Source organism: Cebus imitator, unplaced genomic scaffold (assembly GCF_001604975.1).
Source record: "Cebus imitator isolate Cc_AM_T3 unplaced genomic scaffold, Cebus_imitator-1.0 Scaffold530, whole genome shotgun sequence".
Lineage (NCBI taxonomy): Eukaryota > Metazoa > Chordata > Mammalia > Primates > Cebidae > Cebus > Cebus imitator.
In genome coordinates, this window is record NW_016107845.1 from 239484 (window position 1) to 263048 (window position 23565).

The window sequence follows — 23565 nt, forward strand, 5'->3', positions numbered from 1 at the left end:
TCCCCTTAAAAGCCTTACTTATTTGAGGATGATGTCATCAAACCATATCCATACCTCCTCCTCACTGCAGTCACAGCTAACCTTCCCGAGCATTCCCTGTAATTCTGTAACATTTAACATCAGACTTGTTATATCTTTCCCTAATGTGATCCCAAACTTACTTTGTTATTTTTATTGAAGCATAATTGACAAAGTTGTATAAATTTAAAGTGTAAAATGTGATAATGAGTTGTTATATTACGTATTGTTCAATAATTATCATAATTAACTTAGTTAACGTATCTGCCACCTTGCAGAGTAATCATTTGTATGTGTGGGGGGATAGCAGGTAAGATCTATTCTCTCAGCAAATTTCAAGTATACAATGCAACATTTTTAGCTATAGTCATTACCTTGAACATTAAATAACCAAAGTTTATTCATCTTTTTATGTCTTTGAATTTTTAATTGATACATACCGCTTGTATGTATTTATGAAATACATGTGATATTTGTTACATGCTTATAATGTGTAATGATCAAGTCAGCTTTAGGGCATCTACCACTTCTAGTATTTACCATTTCTACGTGTTGGAAACATTTCAGGCTCTCTCCTGTAGCTGTACAGAAATATACAATATTATAACCTTTTGAACAGCCTCCTCCCGCATTTCTCTCTGCCACAATGGCCTGAAAACCAGTATTCTACTCCGTGTCTATGACTTTGACTTTAAAAAGTTTACATATTAGTTAGAGGATGCAGTGTTTGTCTTTCTCGGTCTGACTTATTTCACTTAGAATAATGCCCTCAACATTCATCCATGCTGTTGTAAATGACAGAACTTCTTTCTTTTAGTGACTGTGTAATATTACATACATATACATGCTAAAACATCACATCCTCTTTACTACAATAGCCAAGGCATGGAGATCACTTAAGTGTCTTAGTTATTTTAATATCTGCAAAATTTATCTGTTTGTAAAGTTAGCATCTCCTAGGAAGATACTATCTCAACTCAAAGACCTAAATCTTCCCCCTAACTCTACAACCTACTCCTACTCTAGTATGCTATATGCTACCATCATATATAACTACATTCTCTTCGCAATGTTAACTTACATAATCTTAAAGTATTTTATATTCTACACACAGCCTCATTTCTTTTTCCAGTTTACTCCTCGTAGTCCTTTTCTACCCCGAAAATTATTCAGCACCATAATCCATTGACACTACCAACACTTCAATGTCTGTCATCCCCATCATATTCTCATTTGCCTCCCTCTGTGAATTAGATTACATGCTTTACTTCTATAATCACTTACTGCATACACTCTTAAATCACTTTCTCTTTTCCCTCCATTATCATAGCCTGGTCAAGGCTCAACCCTACTTTAATTCAACACCCTAGCTATTTCTTATGGGCGTAGGAGTAAGCTACACTTGGTTTGAGATTGACACATATTGTAGATTGTTCTTACTTTATATTCATGTTCACTAACTTTAAGGAGATGTTGTAGCATATTAGTAATACTCTATTTTCCTCATACTCATTTGGGTTGCTATTTCATTGGACATTGATGCCTATTTCACTTGAGCAATAACAGCTATCAGAAGACACTTTCCAAATGATTCAACAACCACACATTCAAAGCAACCTATTCTATTTTTCTTCCTATTACAATTCATGCAACATCTGCCATCCTTTTGTCCAGGCAAACTCCTCTGCTTGTGCCCTATATACCAACCCTTTTCTGCTACTATCTAAAAATAAATTATTTTGAACTTTCCTTAGTTACCAGTTCATTACCCTGTGTTGTTGCTCCCGTTTAAGCAAAAGCCCATATATTTTATCTCATTCACTCACGGACCAGTTCTAATCAAATTTTCCACTATTTTGTCAAACTATTCTTTTTGAGAAAACTATTATCTCCAGTTGCCAGTTATGAAGGTCAATTCTCATTTTTCTCTAATTAGATCTAGTTACATGTTTTGAGACAGTCTTAGAATTGTCTTAAAATTTTTCTTTTGTAGATTCTCTGATAATTGTCTGTATTTTTCTCATCTTAACTCACTGAGTAACCTTTAGTCTCATATTCAAATCCCTTAACTCCCTTAAATATGAGTGTCCAAACTCTCCATCTAAAACCTTCTCATTTTCCTATCTAGGCTCAATGTGAGCTAATTTCATTGAGTTTCCTGGTTTTATTTTTTATTTTTTTCTAAGCTAAACTCTGTTTATTTATTTAACATTTAGAGACTACAAATGCAGTTTATTGTTTGTTATTTTAGTATGGATATATTGCACAGTAGTGAAGTATGGACTTTTAGTGTACCCATAACCAGAATAGTAAATATTTTACCCAATAGGTCATATTTCATCCTTACACCCTCTCCCACCATCCCACATTTTAGAGTCTCCAATATTTATTATTCTACCCTGTATGTCAGTGTGAACCCATTTTCTAATTCTCACTTATAAGTGACAAGATGGGGCTTTTTATTTTCTGTTTCTGAGTCATTTCACTCATGATAATAACCTCCAGTTCCATCCATGTTACTGCAAAGACAAGATTTTATTCTTTTGGGTGGCTAAGTTTTATTTCATTGGTGTATGTGTGTGTGTGTGTGTGTGTGTGTGTGTATTTTTAATCTAGTTACCCACTAATAGACACTTAGGCTGATCCCATGATTTTGCTTTTGTGACTGGTACTGTGATAAACATATGAATGCAGGTGTTGTTTTGATATAATGTTATCTTTTCTTTTGGGTAGATACCCAGTAGTGTGATTGCTAGATCAAATGTTAGTTGTATTTGTGTTTCTTTGAGAAATCTTCATACTGTTTTTCATAGAGTTGTATTACTTTATTTTTATACCAACAGTGTGTAAGCATTAACTTCTCTCTGCATCCTTGCCAACATCTGTTGTTTTTTGACATTTTAGTAATAACCATTCTGATTAGTATAAAATGGCACCTGCTGTGGCTTTAATTTGTATTTCTCTGATGATTAAAAATGTTGAGCATTTTTTCCTATGTTTGTTGACTGCTTGTATATCTTCTATTAAAAAACTTTTGTTCTAATTTACGCTGCCACTAACCTTGTAAAAGCATTCCTATTTCTCCACATCCCCCCCAGCATCTGTTGTCTCCAGATTTTTAATGATCCCTATTCCAACTGGCATAAGATGGTATCTCAATGTGGTTTTGATTTGCATTTCTCTAATGACCAGTGATGATGAGCATTTTTTCATATGTTTGTTGGTCTCACGTATGTCTTCTTTTGTAAAGTGTCTGTTCATATCTTTTGCCCACTTTTTGATGGGGTTGTTTTTTTCTTGTATATTTGTTTAAGTTCTTTGTAGATTCTGGATATGAGCCCTTTGTCAGATGGGTAGCTTACAAAAATGTTTACTCATTCTGTGGGTTGCTGGTTAACTCTAACGATTGTTTCTTTTGCTGTGCAGAAACTCCTAAGTTTAATTAGATATCATTTGTCTATTTTGGCTTCTGTTGCCATTACTTTTGGTGTTTTAGTCATGAAGTCCTTGCCTGTGTCTATGTTCTGAATAGTATTGCCTAGCCATTGTGGAAGACAGTGTGGTAATGCCTCAAGGATCTAGAAATAGAATTCCATTTGACCCAGCAATCCCACTACTGGGTATGTGCCCAACCAATTATAAATAATTCTATTATAAAGACACATGCACACATATGTTCATTGTGGCACTGTTTACAATAGCAAAGACTTGGAACCAATCCAAATGCCCATCAGTGATAGACGGGATAAAGAAAATGTGGCACATATACACCATGGAATACTATGCAGCCATAAAAAAAGGATGAGTTCATGTTCTTTGCAGGGACATGGATGAATCTGAAAATGATCATTCTCAGCAAACTGACACAAGAACAGAAAACCGAACACCACATGTTCTCACTCATACATGGGTGTTGAACAATGAGAACACATGAACACAGGAAGGGGAATATCACACACTGGGGTCTGTTTGGTGTGGGGGGCTAGGGGAGGAATAGTGGGGGTTAGGGAGTTTGGGGAGGGATAACACTGAGAGAAATGCCTGATGTAGGTGATGGGAAGATGGAGGCAGCAAAACGCCATGGCCTATGTGTACCTATGCAGCAGTCCTGTAAGTTCTGCACATGTACCCCAGAACTTGAAGTATAATAAAAAATAAACAAATAAGTAAAAAAGAATAGTATTTCAAATTTGAGTTATTCAAAGTTGCAAAATCTGTATATATGGAAAAAATTATTTGGGATCGAAAAGTGAAGTGCGAATATTTTGGCTACGAGAGGCAAATCTGCATATGATCATAAAGGGTATTAGCCTTGTGGAAAAGAGCTTCTGCTACTGACTCAGGGAACTATTCAAAATTTTTAAATACAGTACAACACTATAGATGTTGGACTTTAAAAACTCTGTCTGAATGCAGCGTTGCAATATTATTGCTGAGGTCTGGGCTAAAAAGCAAGAACATCATTTGTAGAAGCAATCCAGAGAAACTTTTATGTGGCACAAACTTGTCAGGGCTAGGGGAGGCATAGCAGGGGGTGGGAAGGTTGGGGAGGGATAACATTGGGAGAAATGCCTTCGTGGCTGATGGCGGAATGGAGGCAGCAAACCACCATGGCATGTGTGTACCTATGTAAAAATCCTGCAAGATCCGCACATGTACCCCAGAACTTAAAGTAAAGTAAAATCAAATTAAATTAAATTAAATTAAAATAGGTGTTCATGCCTTTTACTGGCTTTTTAATGTGGTTATTTCATTTTTTTCTTGCTGAGGTGTTGAGTTTCTTGTAGATTCTGGATACTAGCCTTTTGATGGATGTATTGCTTGCAAATGTTTTCTCCTATTGTGTAGGTTGGCTGTTTACTCTGTTGACTTAAAATTATACTACAAGTTTACAATAACCAAAACAGCACAGTGTGGGTATAAAAATAGGCACATAGATCAATGGAACAGAATAGAGAATCCAGAAATAAAGCCACATACCTACAACAAATTGATGTTTGACAAAGTCAACAAAAATATGCAGTGAAAAGAACATCCTACTCAATAAATGGTGCTGGGAAAAATAAAGAATTATATGCAGAAGAATAAAACTATACCCCTATCTCTTATCACATTCAAAAATTAACTCAAGTTAGATTAAAAACTTAAATGTAAGACCTGTCATTATAAAAATCCTAGGAGAAACACTTCTACATGTTGGCCTAGGCAAAGAATTAATGGCTAAATTCTCAAAAGGAAATGCAACAAAAACAAAAATAGAGAAAAATGGAATGTAATTAAACTAAAAGGTTTCTTTACAGCAAGCTTCCTGGTTTTAAACGTCATGTCTATGGTACTGGCTTCCAGATTTATATATTTAGACCTGATAGTTCCTCTAAAATGGAAACGTACTTGAATACCTACCTCAATATCTCTACTTGGCTCTATTAGATGTCTTGTCCAACATGTTCAAAACTGACATCTTGTTTTCCACTCCTGCCAACCATGCATTTCTTTCTACAGATTCTTCCATTTTGTAAATGATATTAGAAACCTGTTTAGGTTTATTTTCCAACCTTTCAATTGAGCAAACAACCTTAGAGTTACCCTTGACTTATTTCTGTTACTTCCTATCTAATCCTTCAGCAAAAGATTGAATTATTCTTAGAACTGTATTCTGGATCTGATCCTTAATTACCCTAATCACAAGTTGTCTTGATGATCTTAAGTAAGGCAGTGTCAGTCACCACCAGCTCTAGGCTACATAATCATAGCAGCTTTCTAGCTGGTCTCCCTTCCCTTGGGAGCATACACCAACACTCTATTCAATAAAATTGAGTCAGAGTGATCATTTAAAGCAGTGTTTGTGGAATAGAATGTTAGTTTATTATGAAAACAACTTTTTGTCTTTTTAATGTTTTTTTTCTGCCCTTTTTATGGCTGCAGAAGAGTTTTACTTAGAGTAGGAAAGTTTCTGAAAAAGTAAGTACTCAATAAATATTTATTAAATTAATAAATAAATTAGTCATTTCATGTCATGGCCGGAGTCGAAACCTTCCACTTCAATCAGTAAGATCCAAAACATTATTATAAACCAATTATATAGTAAATTAAATAAGTTAGAAAATATTCTATAAGTAGCATAGTAAAATAATTTAGAAATACAGAATGGATAAAACACATTGTTTTTGAGTACATTACAGTGGAAAAGATTTTTATGGTAAATCACGATCATTTTTATGAAGTAGTCAGCAATCTTACAAATACTTGATTTTCTTCTAGTAGATAATTAATAATTGAGTGAGCAATAAAACTACTAGTATGGCAAAAGATTAACCATTTAAAATATGTGAGCAATATAACTCAGTGGTTTGTAAAGGGTTTCGGTATATTTACTAGGAAACTTTTCAGATGTAAATAACATAACCCCAACTCAGACAAAACCAATGCAAAGGATTATTAGCTCATATTGTTTAACTATAGATAGTTCCTTCTTCGTAGAGAATTTGATCATTGTTCTGGCTCTCTGCTCTCTTTTTAATCCTTTCAGCTCTATATCTATTTTGGTTTTGCCTCCTTGCTGGACTTCATGGTTGCAAGATGATCTCCAGTTGCACAATTACATGTTGCAATACAGTTTCTTAGTGTCACTGTAGAGTGTGACTGTTTCATTTCCCTTTAAAACCGCTACTAGGAGATTCAGTGTTAAGTGCAGGGTTTCTTCCAAATGGTTAAAGTATCAACATGCAAAAGTGCTGAATATACCTTGAAAAAAATTTATCTTATAGGGCCAAACAAGCAAGTAAGGGGTGAAAAATTTTTTCACTTTTATAGATGGAGAGCAGTAATGCTAGAGAAGAGTGAGAGAAATTCTCTAGGAATTCCTAGTATTTGAATGGCTAAACTACCAACCAAATACTGGTAAGGTATCCTTTTTAAAATATTTGTGGCCCAGCATGGTGACTCACACCTGTAATCCCAGCACTTTGGGAGCCCGAGGCGGGTAGATCGCAAGGTCAGGAGTTGAAGACCTGGCCAACATGGTGAAACCCTGTCTCTACTAAGAATAAAAAAATTAGCCAGGTACAGTGGCACACACCTGTAGTCCCAGCTACTTAGGAAGCTGAGGCAGGAGAATCGCTTGAACGTGGGGGCGGAAGTTGCAGCGACCCAAGATTCTGCCACGGTAGTGAGCCAAGATCATGCCACTGCACTCCAGTCTAGGTGACAAAGTGATACTCCATCTCTCTATCTCCCTCTCTCTCTCTCTCTCTCTCTCTCTCTCTCTCTCTATATATATATATATATATATATATATATATATATATATATCATTTATAGCGATTACTGTAGCTCACAAATTCCATTTTATTTTCAAATTATTAACCAAAGTATTCCCCAAAACAAACAAACCGTTCTTAAATAATTTAAGAGTCACTAAAGTTGTATTCTACCTGTCAGATACCTCTAAGATGTCAATTATTACTTTTCCTTTCCTATCAGACTCTACCTTCTAGGTGGTAAGGAATTTGCTGATTTGTATATTAAGAGAAAATTAATTTCTTTCTAACTGTATTGATGTATGTTACTGGGTACCAAGTAAAAATTCCCATAACCAGTGTATCACTGTCTTTCTCACGGAGATAATTTTACTTCGGTTTCTCTCTCATCTACCCATAGAAATTTAGGTCTACGCCATATATTCAGGCAGGGAAACTGATATCATCATAATCACTCTATTCTCCTTTCCACATTTAATTCCTTTTCACCTTAATGTGTTTTTATCCAAAATTCAGAAGAATAAAACGTCAGTGTAAAAGACTAGTGAAACTAGGTGGAAGGTTTAAGACAATTCCTGCACTGATGTTGTTTAAGCCCAAGCTCATCTTGACTAAGTTCTCAAAGTGTAGTGTCTCCAGATCAGGAGCATCAATATCTCTTATGACTTGGTAAGAAATGTACATTTGCAATCCTCACCACAGACCCATTGAATTAAAAACACTAAAGACAATGAACAATTATTTGTACTTTAGCTCTTCAAGAAGTTCTAATTTCAAAGTGTTAGAGTCATTGATATAGGAAAACATACTCTCTAAGTTAGTAACAGAGATAAATCCTTAACAGAAAAGCATTTAAGTTGTCATTTTTATTTTTATTGTTATATTCACTAATATTCCCTGTCTCCTATGAGAACAGAAAAATAGATTTCAAGATTAATTTCCTGTCATTGCTTTAACTTCATACTTAATATTGATTATATCTCCATTATATCACCTGAGTCAGAATTAGTATTTTTTAATCAGTGGTAAGTTTGAGGAGGATATTTATCAATTTTTTTAAGTTGGTCACTTTTCTAAGTACATTCACAAATATACTAGTACATTAAGACATAGAAATAGAAATGTAAATTAAAAAGTAAATATTTTTAAAGGGATAGCATTTAGGCTTATTGAAGAGTTAATACATGATTGAAGGCATGCATAAATTTAACTAAATGAGTTAGAGATTTCAATATCTTGATATAATGACAAGGTTTCTATTCAATTCTTTTGAAAAAGTCACATTTCAAAAGGTTAATTTAAAAAAAACCCTTAAATTTGAACTCCTTTGAAACAGATTATCGTACAGTGTGATATGGACACATATTCTAAGTTTCTTTTCAGTGTGTTTCAAGGATATTCTGTGCCCCACATTTTAATTTTCTGCTTTTATGAATATTCTAAAATTTTGAGGCTACCTACTGCTTTTCAATAATGTCCAACAGAATTTACTTTAACCAGCCAGATAAAAGTCAAGCAAGTGTGAAGAGTACAAATTGTATTTCTTAATAGTGCGAGAAAATGTCTATAAAGCTATTTAAAATTGACCAAATTATATGCCCAGATATTTGGGTCACTTCTGCCATTTATAAGTGAGTAATTTGTGGGAAATTATTACTTAAAGAAAGAATGATTTTCTAAAAGTCCACCTAAAGACCCTAACTAATATCTATCTGCTGGGGTCTGTGAATTATAGGAAGACATAGTTACACTATTCTTTTAAAATATTTCAACATTATAATTGTATAATAGAAATAATACTAAGGAGACATATATCTCACTTTTCTTTCTAGACCTTCTAATATTATTTGATTATATTAAAACATCTTTTATGAAACAAAATATTCATTTTGTAACTGTACACCCAAATTATATTTGTGAATTTCTCAAATATCTATTTTAAATTAATACCACAACAGTTAACTCAAAACATGCAAAAAAAAGTACTTTAACTTAAAATGGAATATTACATACCATTAAGTAAATGACAAGGTTAAAACCAGAACATCATTATGTTTTTATTCACATGATTTAAAAATCTATTTATCTTATATTAAAAATAAACAGAAAATTAATTATACCTGCAATGATCCTCTTTCTCACATTTCTTACAAATAGTGGTATTCTTCAAAGGGAATGACTCATATGACATTTGAATGCTCTTACAAAGCATGTCTGTAAATATTGGTGAACAGATGCACATAACATCCTAGAAAAGATTAAAAACATATTTTTACAAAGGATTTTGGATATTTCAAGGACAATGAATGGGTTCTTACCTAGAGAGGGGTGAAAATTATTTTCATGAACTTGGAATAGAAATTCTCTGTCAGCAATTTGGCAGATTCTATTTTCCAAACTGTCACAACACTGCCTCTATCTCACACACTAATCCTGCTATGTGAAGTCAAAGCTCCCCCATTAAGAATCAGGGACTATATTCCCTTCCTCTTGAATGGAAGCAAGATTGTGATCAAAGAGACAATGATGCTTCAAAAGGCTATAAAGATTCTGCCAAATTATCTTAGGCTGCTTGCTCTTTGAACCCAGCCACCATACTCTCAGGAAGCGCAGGCCACATAGAGAAATCATGTTCAGGATTGTGGCAGATAGGCCCAGTTGAGGGCCCAGCTAACGGGCAACATTAAGATGAAGTCCAACTCTGGACACTTTCTGATAGCAACCTCAGAGGGACTCTAAACAATGTCCTAGCTGAGACAAGTCAGCTCACAGAACCGTAAGTTATAATAAGAAAATAATTATTTTAAGCTGCCAATTTCCAGGTGCTTAAGCACAGAAAATAGACAATTGGAACATGAACTAGGTCCAGGCATCTATGGGCAGGTGAAAACAAAATGAAATTAAATTTGATGGGCAAGTTAATTTCACCTGCATTTGAAATACACCTTAGTCATCATATTTCTGTCTCTTTTTGTCCTCCTTTTTTCCTCTTTTTTCTTTATTATCATTATCATCACCATCATCATTACAGTATCATGATTTTCATTATCATATTTATCTGAACAAAATTTATTAAGTGATTCCAAGGTGAGAAGTCCATATACTTAAAATTGATAATTTTGTTCTTTTTTTCTCATGAAATCCAATCAAATTTATTTAATTTAATCCAAAACTAATGTTGAAAGAAATATATAGTTTGCCCAAGGTGATACATAGCAGTGGTACAAATGATAAAATGTACTACCTTCTAACTCATGTATCTACAAAATAATTCTTTCAAGTATAATAATAAATAATAGAGAAATAAGCAAAATGGAATTAAAGTACTTCTATGAATTAACAGTTAAGCACATATCCATTAAAGGTTGCTTCTTATATTAAGATTCATTTAACTAGTAAAGTTATAGAATGTGTTTAATTGTTCATTATTGTCAAGTTTAAAACCAAAATATTTTAAATGATAATATTAATAGTTCTTGATAGATTATTGTATTAGTTTTCTATTTATATAACAACTTTTTAATTTATATAGCAAATTATTGCAAACTTAGTAGCTAATAGAAACAAAAAATTCATTATCTTAGAGTTCCTGAGGTCATAAGTCTGAAAAATTTCCAAAGGCTAAAACCAAGATGTCTGTTGTGTCCTTTCTGTAGGCTCTATTCTTCTAGAGGCTGTACTCATTTTTTCATTTATGGTCCCTTCTTTCATCTTTAAAACCAGCCTCATAGCATCATCAAATCCTCCTTTAACTCTGATCCTTCCATCTCTCTTTTCTTCTTTAAAGAACTCTTGTGATTACACTGTATCCACCCAAACAATCAAGGATAACATCAACTGATTAGCAGTCTTTATTTCATTTGCAATCTAAATTTCCTCCTGCTAGGATAACATAACATATGCACATATGCTCAGGATTAGGGCATGGATATGTTTATTTATTTTATTTTTATTTTATTTTTTGGTGGAGGATGAGAGGCATAGTCTGCCTACTACAATAATAGTTTTCTGATTTGTAGACGAAACATGTATTATCGCTCTTTGTCCTTGTATATCCCAATATTAGGATCTAATGTATTGTACATTGATAACAAATCTTTGAATTTATTACCATTTTAGAATTGCAAAAGAAATTGTAGAAGATATTTCAGGTGGAGTAAAAAATGTTATTCTATAAGCTTTTATCTGTATATTATGTTCTATATAATTTAATTAATTCTTCTCAACAAAAGTTCAGCAACTTTTTAAATAAAATAAACAGTTCTCCAGGGAAAAAATTTCAGAGTGTTAGTAACAAAAAGTTTAGGAGGTTGGAAAAATGAACAAAGTTCTTTAAAGAGTTAATAACAAATATGAATCTAAAATGAAAAGATAGTAATTCATAAAAACAACTAATAAATTATTTCCTACTCTTATTTATTTAAATGTTAAGTGGAAAAGTTAAACAATATTAAATAACTAAAAGATAAAAAATTAAAGCAATAAGTAAAAATGAAGAGAATACAAATTTATATTATTTTAAAAGGGAGAATAATGATGGAAGAGCAAATTGTTTTTACATAAATAGGAAAAATTAAAATAAGTCGATATTTCTTACTTTTTTTTCTGAGTTTAAAAATTAAACTATCTTAATAAGAACTTTGATTATTTATTCTGTTTACAATAGCAAAGGCTTGAAACCAACCCAAATGCCCATCAATGACAGGCTGGATAAAGAAAATGTGGCACATATACACCATGGAATACTATATAGACATAAAAAAATAATGAGATCGTGTCCTTTGCAGGGACATGGATGAAGCTGGAAACCATCATTCTTAGCAAACTGACACAAGAACAGAAAAACAAATACCATATGTTCTCATGTATAATTGAGTGTTGAACACTGAGATCACATAGACACAGGGAAGGGAACATCACACATTGGGGTCTGTTGGGGGTGAGGGGCTAGGGGAAGGAGAGCAGGGGGTGGGGAAATTAGGGAGAATAACATTTGGAGAAATGGCTAATGCAGGTGACAGGGGAATGGAGATCGCAAACCACCATGGCATGTGTATACCTATGTTACAATCCTGCAAGATCTGCACATGTATCCCAGAACTTAAAGTATAATAAAAAATTAAACTATCTTAGTAAGAACTTTGATTATTTATTCTTTTCAAATTGCTTGCTAATAGTAAAAAAAAAAACCTGAAAACTACTCATTTGTATGTTAGATTGAAACTTACATTTGATATTTTGATGCAGTCAATGCCATTCTGGCATGGTATTAATGAACACTCATTGACATCAGTTTCATCATTTTGACTGGGAGATCCTTTTGGGCATTCACAAGTGTAAGCAGAGCTGCTGTTTGGACAAATTCCTCTTTTCCAACAAAGCAGAGAAACACAAGGTTTTGTTGACACCTCACAAAACGGACCTTAAAAAAAAATCATACACAAGAAAGAAAAAAAAAGGAAGGAAGGAAAGACAAAATGAACATACATATGTAGTAAAACTCATTCCAGAAAATTTCTCTAGAGTTTATGAAATTTTTTTCTTTAACAAATTTATTGCAGTGTAAGTTATATATTATAAAATTCATTCACTACAATTCTACAATTCAAACTTTTGCAAATGTAGAGAGCTACTCAAGCATCATAACAATCCAGTTTTAGCACAATTCCATTACCCAAAGAAGAGCTCTTTTGTAGTCAGTCTTTGTTCCTGAGTCCAGTTCCAGGTATTTCATTAGAAAGGTGTCGTGGAGTATGCAGTCTTTTGCGATTGGCTTCTTTTGCATAGCAACGTTTTTAAAGAATTTTCATGTTGCATCATGTATCGGTAGTTGGTAAAGAGTAATTCACAATATATATAACATTTTGTTAATGCGTTCATCCTTTGGTGGACATCTGTTTTCACTTTTGGTTCTCATGAATCATGAATTCATATACAATTATTTGCGGGGATATACATTTTTATATTTCTTGAAAAGATTCCCAGGAGTAGAACTGCTGGGTTTTACGGAAAATTCATGTTTAACATTTTAGGAAACTGCTAAACTGTTTTCCAAAGTAACTGTGCCAGGTTAACATTCCTACCAGCAATGTGTCAGATTTCTGTTTCTCCACATTCTTGCCAACATTTGATATGGCCTGTCTTCTTTATAATAGTCATTCTAGTGAATGTATAAATGGTATCTCGCTATGGATTCAATTTTCATTCCCTAATGACTAATTATTTTGAGCACCTTCTTATATGTGTATTAATCATTTATGTATCTTCTCAAATGAAATGTCTATGTAAATATATTAACTATTTTCAAATTGTGTTATTAGCTTTCTCATGATTGACAGCATTCTTTTAGTGGGTTATTGGTATATAATGAATAAAAGTCCTTTATAATATATGTGACTTGAAAATATTTTCTCCTTGCCTAGCCTTCCCGTTTTCTCACTTGTTGACATTTGGATAGCAAAAGTTTTTATTTCGTAAACTCCAATTTATCAACTTTTCCTTTATTTGATTAAGTCCATTTTGTCATTTTTATATCATATATTTTGGTGTCATATAACTGGTATCTAATAATTCTTTGCCTAACCCAAGATCATGAAGACATTTTAATATATTTTATTAAATGTTTTATAATTTTAGCTCTTACATTTAGATTCCTAATTCATTTGAGTTTCTTAAAATATGGTATAGGTTAATGATTTAACTTATACGTTTCACATATACATTTACAAATGTTATGACACTTTTTTCTTTTAAGACTCTCCTTTCCTTATTTGTTTAATTTTGTAATGACTGTTAAACTCACCTATGATAAATATGAAAGTTGATTTCTGGCTGTCAATTATTTTTTCCTGATTTATATGCATTTTTATGTGCAATAACCCACTGACCAAACACATAATGCATATAACTAAATGGTAGGTTATGAAATTGGGTAGTCATTCAACCTTTCCTTCTTTTTTTCCAAAAATCATTTTGCTACTCTATGGATCCTTTGTGTAGTTTCATATAAATTTTTCTATGAGCTCATCAATTTCTACACAAAAGCCTGCTGGAATATTATTAGGCATTTCGTTAAATCAATAGATAAAATTGGGAAAAATTTCCATCCTATCAAGATTGAATTCCAATAAATGAATATACAATAGATCTCCATTTCTTTGGCTATTTTTGCATTTCTCTGAGCATTGCTGTGTAGCTTTCAGGTTTTGCATTTATTTGTTAAATTAATATCTAAGCATTTTGTTGCTCTTGTAACTAGAATTGCTTTCTTAAATTTATTTTTGAAATACTGTTTTTAATATATAGAAATGCAAATGTCTCGTGTATTTTAACTTGTAGTCTGAAAGCTTTATAAACCCAGTTATTAGTGCTAGTAGTTATTTTGAGGATTCCTTAGGGTTTTTTACATATTAGATCATGTCATTTGTGAATAAAGACAGTTTTATGCTTTCCTTTCAACCAGTGTGTCCTTGTGTTAGTATATGTGTGCTTAGCAAATAGTCTGGAACCTCCTATGTTCCAATGTTAAATAGAAATGGTGAAAGTAGATATCATTGTCTTGTTTCCAATTCTTCAGGGAAAAGCTTTAGTATGATGTTCCCTGGACATTTGTCATAGATGCTTTTTATCAGGCTGAGGGATTGTTTTTCTCTTTCTAATTTGTTGAGAGTTTTTATAATGAATGGGTGTTAGATTTTGATATGCTTTTCCTGCAACTATTGAGATGATTATATAGGCATTGCCCTTTATTATATTAATATGGTATATTACATTAATTGAATTTCAGATATTAAACTTATCTTGAATTCCTGGGAAAAACTGTACTTTATCAGAACAGAAAAAATATTTTTATGTGTTATTGGATTCAATTTGTTTATATTTTGGTGGAGATTTTTTATCTTTATTCACAAGTGATATTAATAGTTTTCTTGTGGCAGCTTTGACTTTGGTTTTGATATGAGGGTAATAATATTGGCCTGGTAACATGACTTCAGAAGTTTTCCTTTCTCTTATTTTTTTCTGTTTCTCTTTTTAAAAGAGATTAGTGCCAGTTGGTGAAGATTGGTACTAATCTCTTAAGTATTTGGCAGATCTATATGGACTTTGTATTCCTTCTTGAGGTACTGTTGGTAATTTATATATATTTAGGAATTTATTTATTTCATCTAATTGGTCACATTTGTTGGCCTAATTTTGTTTACAATATCTCTTAATAACCTTTTAAATTTTGAGTGGTCATTAATGAGTACCCACTTTCAATGCAGGTTTTATTTACTTGTGTCTTTTCTTGTATTTTTTCCTTGTTCATTCTGACTAAAGATTTGTCCATTTTGTTTTTCTCAAAAATCAATTTTTTGTTTCATTGATTTTCTCTAAGAAGTTTTAATGATTTCTGTGCAAACTATTCTCTTTTGTTTGTATGCTTTGTATTTAATGTGTTTTTTTTCCCCATTTGTTTAAGGTTGAAGCTAAAAATATTGATTGGAGAGTTCTTTTTCTGGTGTAGAAACTTAGAACCATAAACTCCCCTCTAAGCACTGTTTTAGCTACATTTCATAATTTTTCATATGGTCCCATTGTAATTTTTTCTTATTTATTCTCAGGTTATTTCAGAAATTTGTTGTTTATAATAATTTCCAGATATGTGGAGATTTCCACAAACAATTCTGTTGTTGATTTCTAATTTAGTTTTGTAAGGGTTGAGGAACATATATGATGATTTGTATTCCTTTATATTTATTAAGACGAATTTTCTTGCCATGCCTATTTGTGTATACACTGTCTATCAACAGCAGAGCTCTACAGTGAGGTTTGGGACTTGAAGAAATGTGAAAGCAAGTGCCTCCTTTAACTTTAGCAAGTCACAAGCCTCCCCCTAGTCTCTGCTCTACTCAGATCATGTGAATGGAGTTAACAAACTAGGAAGAGTAAGGCTCAAGCCTGAGTGAACCACTGCAGCTTTTACAGAATCGGGATCAGCAGATGTTTCACTTCACAGTCAAAAAACACTTGCCAATCTGTTCAACACGCTGTCATTAGGCACACCATAGGGGCATTAAAACGTAACTGCAATAGTAGGCTGACAGGTCTTGCCATTCCTGAGAATTCTTAGATTTTGATAGCCCAACTTACTCTTTTATTCCTCTTACCTTAAGAAAGGCTTTGGACAATTGAAAAATCTGTTAGAAAAAACGGAAAAGGGAGCTATCTGACTCCCAGCTAAAAATGATATACTTGAACTTCAAAAATTAAGGCATTTATATTTCAAGTTTATAAACATTTTTATCCAATCTCTATATAGTACAAGGCTTATTTGTAAACAACATATTTATTGGAAAAATGTCTTGTATCAAACTCATTTATTGCTATGTGAACAGAAGCATCAAGAAATACTTATCTACAAAATATTAAATTACATAGTGACAACTTACTAGCCAGGAAACATTGCTTAGATAATATATTAATTTATTTACATTTTGGATTGTGTGTCAGTTTCTAAAACAGAAAGGCATAAAGGTAGTATAAAATGTTCAACGACCACACCATTGACACTATTATTTGAAAACAACTCAACCTTTAATTTGTGGATATTTATTAATATATAAGTATTTATTTTGATCAAAGAGTAAATATGTATTTCTCCACATTATGATACATTAACATAATGCTTTCCCTTAAAATAATCAAATATTGATATTTAATTAGATATTTAATAGTACTTAATTAGACATAAATATTACTTAAAATTATAGTGAAAATTTTTTGAATGATACTACCTTATAAGTAAGCAATTCTTGGCATTTCTATAGTACTTACATCCATAAAGATTTGATACAATTCTTAACAAGCCTGAAATTTATAAAGGTCTATTATTACCCAGTTTTGTTTTAGTTGACACATTATAATGGTACATATTTATTGAGTATAATTTGACATTTCTGAAACATATCCATATTGTATAATGATCTAATTGGGGTAGTTAGTATATTTACAACCTCACACCTTTATTATTTCTTTGTGGAAAGAACATTCAAAATCATTTCTTCTAGCCATTTTATAATATACAGCACCTTACTTCTTAAGCATAGTCACTCTGTTATGCAATAAAGCAGCAAAACATCTTCTTATTATTTCATTGTAACTTTGTACCTGTTGACCAACTTCTACCCATTTTTTCTCTTCCCTCCCCTCCCTAGTCTCTAGTAACCACTGTTCTACTATCTACTTCTATGATATTAGCCTTTATTAAAATTTCACTTATGAGTGAGATCATGCAGTATTTGTGTTTCTGTGTCTGGCCTATTAATGCACATCTCCAAAAGGAACTGAAGTCAGTATACCAAACAGATATTTGTACCCCTTTTTTATTGCAGCACAATTTACAATAGGTAAAAAATGGAATCAGCCTAAGAGTTCAACAATGGATGAATGGATAAAGAAAATGTAAAATACATACACAATACTATACTGCTGAGCTATATAAAAGAATGAAATCCTGCTATTATGACAAGGATGTACATGATGGATATGATGTTAAGTAAAATAAATGAGTTTTATATTTTCATTTTCTTTTATTTAAAGGAAACTAATTTTTCTAGAGGTTAAGCAATTTGCCATGTCACACATCTTGTTAATTAATGGAAGGCTGACAATAAAGAATGTGCACACCACCTAATCCCATAATAATTCCATGGTCTTTTCACAGCAACAGATGCCCAGATTAATTCCATACAAAAAAACTAGAAGACTCAAATACCACATCATTATAAGTACTAGAGCAATATTTCTATTTTCAGATAAAACATTACACTGTTCAACATCATATGTTGAATATAAAAATATACAAAAACAAATACAATTTACTTGGCTTCTTCTACAAACAAACAAAATTCTTCCAATGTATACATATATCATGTGTATATATTTGTCATGGCAGTTTCCAAAGTAATCCCCTGGGTAAAATAGTAAACAGTGAAATGTGTGATTTTTTCACACTTTATTTTGAAATAGTAATAGATTCATGGAAAATTGCAAAGATAATACCAGGAAGTCCTGGGTATGTTTACATCTTGCATAACTATAACACTATATCAAACTAGAAAATTGGCATTAGCATAAGGTTTGGGTATAATTCTATGCCATTTCATCACATGCGTAGATTCAGGTAATCACCACTATAAAATTATGAACCATTCCATGATTACAAAGATATCCCTCATGCTACCCCATTATAGTCTTACTTCTCCGCCCTCTACCATTTCCTAATCACTGACAACCATCAATTTTCTCCACCTCTATAGTTTAACTCTTTTGAGAACGTTCTTTAAATGAAACTATACAATATGTAACCTTTTGAAATTGTCATTTTTCCTGTCTTACTATAATGCCCTTGAGAAACATTAAAGCTCTTGTATGTACCAATGGGTCCTTTTTTTTTTTTTTTTTTTTCTTTCTTTTTTTTTGATAACTGGTGAATAGCAGTTTCTGGTATGAATGTACCACAGTTTGTTTAACCATTCACTTATTGTAGGACACTTTTATTATTTCCAGTTTTTCACTATTACAAATTGTTATGGACTGAATGTTTGTATCCTCCACATATAATGTTGAAACCTAAGTCTCAAAATAATAGATTTGGAGTGGGAATTTTGGGAAATATTAGATTATGACAGTGGAACTCTCATGTATAGGATTAGTACCCTTATAAAAATCAGATAGTTTGTTCTCCCTCTCTTAGCTCTTCACCACGTGAGGATACAACAAAAGACAGCTATTTACAAACCGGGAAGTAGGCTTTACCAGGAAACAGATCTTCTGGAACCTCGATCTCTATTGCCCAGTCTCCAGGACTGTGAGAAATAAATGTTTAAGCCATTTAATTTGTGTTAATTTGTTATAGTAGCCTAAACTGACTAAGACACAAATAAAGCTACCAGGAATATTAATATAGAAGCTAGTGTGAAAGTAAATTTTTATTCTACTAGGATTTTCTGGGTCATATGGTTAGGGCATGTATAGTTTTTAAAGAAACTGTCAAATTGTTTCCCAGACTGGCTTCACTAGTTTACATTTCCCTCAGCAATGTATAAGAGATTTGGTTACTTCTCATATGCATCAACATTTGGTGTTATCACTAGTTTTTTTTATTTTAGCTATTTTAATAGGTGCGTAGCAACATATTATTGTAGCCTCAATTTGCATTTATCTCATGGTCAGTGACACTGAACATCTTTTCATGTACTTATTTGCTATCCTTATAGCTTCTTCAATGAATTTTCTCCTTGTATTTTTTTGTCTATTATTTATCAAGGTTTTTGGATTTTGTACTACTGAGTTTTGAGATGCCTGTCATCTATATATGACTCCTTTGCCACACATGTGGTTTACAAGTATGTAGTTTGTCTTTTAATCTTCTTAACAGATTATTTCTTAAAAAATTATTTTTATGAGCTCTGATTTATTTATTTCTTTTATTAACTGTGCTTAGTGCCATATCTAAGAGTTCTTGCAGTGATCCATTCTCATAAGTCTGACCACAAGATTTCAAAATAGGAAGAACTGCTCTTTCTGAGGTGAAAGCATTTTTTTTGTGCACATTTTAAACTGTGATTTCCTAAGCCTTGGCTTTTTAATTTGCTTGATCCCATCACTTGTCAATTTGATAATGGTCTCCATGTTATGCTCAATCATATTTGTTTATTTTAATGGGATATTTGATAAAAAGAAAATAATCATACATTCTTAGACACCAAATTAGTTATCAGACTTATTCAAAATATTCTTCATCACATCTACGAAGCAATTGAATAATTAATTTAGAATAATGTATCTATTGAATTGATTATATGTCAAGAAATGCTCTACAAACTTGACTATAGCAATATACAAAATAGATTTTGACCTCATGAGGTCATGACGTTACAAGGAAATAGAACACATTTAAAATACATATAATCAAATAAATATATAGCATGTTTACTGGTAGTAAATGTCATGAAGATAAATAAACCAGCAAAAGGATTTCTAAGAAAAAGAGTTCTGAAGAGAGGGGGTACATTTTGTAGCATGGTCAAAGAAGACCTCAAGGATGGAAGGAATACCTGAGATTTATAGAAATAAAGAAATGAGTGCTGTGGATACCTTGGTTAAAAATAATTTGAACAGCAGCTTCCCTCATCTTACTGTATTTGCATTTTTCAGCTCAGACAATGTTCTAAAACAATATATTATATGAGGATTTATGTCTATAATTTGTTGCCTTCATTCAAATATAAGCTCTACCTTGGCAGGTAATTCTATTTGTTTTGTTGGCTGATTTATCACAAGCAAATAAAATGCTGCTACCCCACAATAGATTCTCAATAAATCCTTGTTGAATAAACAAGTAAATGAATAAACAAAGAGCATATCAACTGAGAAAACAGAAAATGTAACGACTTGGAGTTGAGTACATGCTTGGGTATTCAAGAAGCAGATGAAAGCTAAGAGACTGAGTCAACAGGTGGATGGATATGGAGATGAGCTCAGAGGAGGATGTAATAATCTATTTCAGGATTCTGGTATTTACTGCTTTTAGATTCTATGGAAACATTGTGGAGCATTTTGTTCTAAATAGTGGCATGATTTTACATTTTCAAAATATTTCTTTACAAGTAGCCTGTAAATGTCCAAGAAGAAAAGCAGAGAGACAAGATTTTAGACTATTGCAGTATTTAAGTAACGGAATTATGGAGACTGGATTAGGATGCTAGTGAAGGAGACAGTGAGAAAACCTTAAGATCTAAATATATTTTGAAAGTAAAATTGGCTATATTTGCTGATGGATTTAAAAGTGAAGGAAAGGGTAAAGGAAGACTCAATCTTTGTGTGTGTGTGTGTGTGTGTGTGTGTGTGTGTGTGCGCGTGCGCGCATGTGTATGTGTATGTGTGTTTAATGTAAGTAATCAGAAAGAAAGGATTAGTCTTTTCTAAGATAGGAAATAAGAATTTGAGTGAAGAAATCAGAATCATTTTTAGATACGTTCATATGAAGATACTTCTTACACATCCAAGTGATATTGGTTTTTAGGCAGTTAATTACAGTGATCTCAAGTTTTAGGGATGAGGTCTGAACTGAAGATATACATTTGAGATTTGCTTGTATGTGGATAGTATTTAAAGCCAAGAGAGCAGGTATGATCCTCCAGGGAAAAGAATCAAAAGAGAGATGACAGCTTTGATATTTAAATCACGTGTGCACTTCAATGTATAGAAAATATAAAGATGGGAAGGTACATAAAAAGTTACTAAGAAAGAACAACCAATAAAGGGGGGACATAGAAGAAGCAAGAGAGTGATGTTTCAAAAATACAAAACATGTCAAATACCACTAATGGCTTATAAAAGATGAAGAATTAGACCGAATGAGTTAAAGATTAAATTTAGCTATGGAGATTTAATAAACATCAGTAGAACTGTTTCTATGGTATAGTGAAAGAGAAAATGAGAATAGTAAAAATAGAAAGAGGCAATATATTAATCCCTGCTTTTCAAAGAATGGTCTATAAACCAATAGAATCAAGATTTCACCTGGTATCTCATTAGAAATGCACTCCAGACCCACTGAAGAAGAATCTGATTTAACCAAGATTCCCAAATGATTCATATGTAAACAACAATTTGTGAAGCATTGGTCCAGATATCTCTTTTGAGTTTTATGAAGAACAGTGGTATGAAGTAACAACTAAGGAAGTCTTACAGGTTGTCAGATCATGTTTGTGAACAGATGGGATGATTAACGAGACAAAGAAAATTGATAATGAAGGCAAGAAAAGGGACATATTCTAGATTAATGTCTATAAAATAGGGTAGAATGACACATGGAATCCTGCCCACAGGTAGGGGGATTAACATCAGGTAAGAGACACCAATATAACAGGAGAAAAGACAAAAACAGATGGGCAAAGAATCAAGTTAACTGGTGGCATCTAGGCAGAGCCTGGAGACCTCATCTTCTGGTTTTTTCTGCTGTTTACTAAAATATGAGGCAAGACAAAAATGACATATAATGAAAGGGGTATAAGTTTGAGTAAGGAAGAGATATAAGAAATAGTTGCCTAGAATATTGAGAAAAAAAATGTACATATTAGAAAAACCTCCCAAAATTTATGGGCAGTGTTTATGAACTCCTTGAAATTAGTGAATATATGAGACCAGATAGCTTAGTTCCACGTATGTTTTACTGCAAACAAGTTAATAAGTAAACTTAAATTTAACAGGCTTGTAATTTTGCAGGGGGTTACAATGTGAACATAGAGGAACAAGAAATTAAGAATGTGAAAAAGTGGTAGTAATGACAGACTATATAATTTAATTGCACAGGAAGGGAAAGACATCACAAGGACTTAGGAAAAATAATGAAAGTATGGGAAAGGCTCAATAAACCTCGTTGTTCAAGGGAATGAAAAACCAATAGAATTTGGAATCCTAGAAAGAATAAATTTGAAAAATGAGACAGGGCTATATTCTTGGAGTAGAAAGCTTAAAAGTTTATCTAAATTTAAAATATATATACTGTGGGTTTGCTACAACAGTACAGTATCTTTTTCATAGTGATAGTAAGTGTGGCATAAATAAATAAGTTGCCGTTTATTAAAAGATGTTCATGATAAAGAAACAATTTTCTAAGTGTAAGTTATTTTTATATCAAAAGAGTCTCAATCTCACACACATACATGTGCAAATATACATACATAACCCAAATAATTTGAAATAAGATATTTAAGCAGCAATCCTATTAAAATTCTAAGTAATTCTTATTTTAGTAGAAATCACAATGGGGCTTCTACAAAACAAACTAGCTCCGCTATCCTAACAAAGTGCATACAGCTGTAAAGAAATCACAATGAATGAAAGATTATTTTAGACTGTTATGTTTTATCACAATTTCAGTAAATTCTTTTGGTCAGTCCTCTAATGAAGTGTCAAAAATTTCTGAAGCAATTCTGTGTAAAATAATGCACTGCAGTTAGTTATTTTATTCACTCAAGTTCGTTTTAATCTACTTTCCTGTAAGAATGAAGCTGTTATACTCAAAGAATAGGCAACAAAAAGACATCGCCAAGTAGAATGATAATTTGCCTTTCATTCCTATGGGGAGAGAAGGAAATGGTTGCTAGGAGGTCTGTTCAAGGACTTGAAAAGTGTCAGAAACAGTAAATACAAGAAAAGTGAAGAAAGACAGCTAACTTGTTTACCCATGTTTGATTACATTTTTAAGAGTTTGCCAAGACAAGGAATTGCTCCAAAA

General features: G+C 32.4%; 1 protein-coding gene across 2 annotated transcripts in view; it reads right to left on the reverse strand.

Moving 5' to 3' along the window:
* LOC108293303 (protein eyes shut homolog) overlaps positions 1 to 23565 on the reverse strand; it is a 377364-nt gene that overhangs the window by 94510 nt on the left and 259289 nt on the right. For both annotated transcript variants that reach the window (XM_037733480.1, XM_037733481.1), the window contains exons 4-5: positions 12506 to 12699; positions 9398 to 9525 (exon numbers count right to left, since the gene is read on the reverse strand). In XM_037733480.1, the coding sequence (XP_037589408.1) occupies positions 9398 to 9525; positions 12506 to 12699 (322 nt within the window). The remainder of the gene's footprint in view (positions 1 to 9397; positions 9526 to 12505; positions 12700 to 23565) is intronic.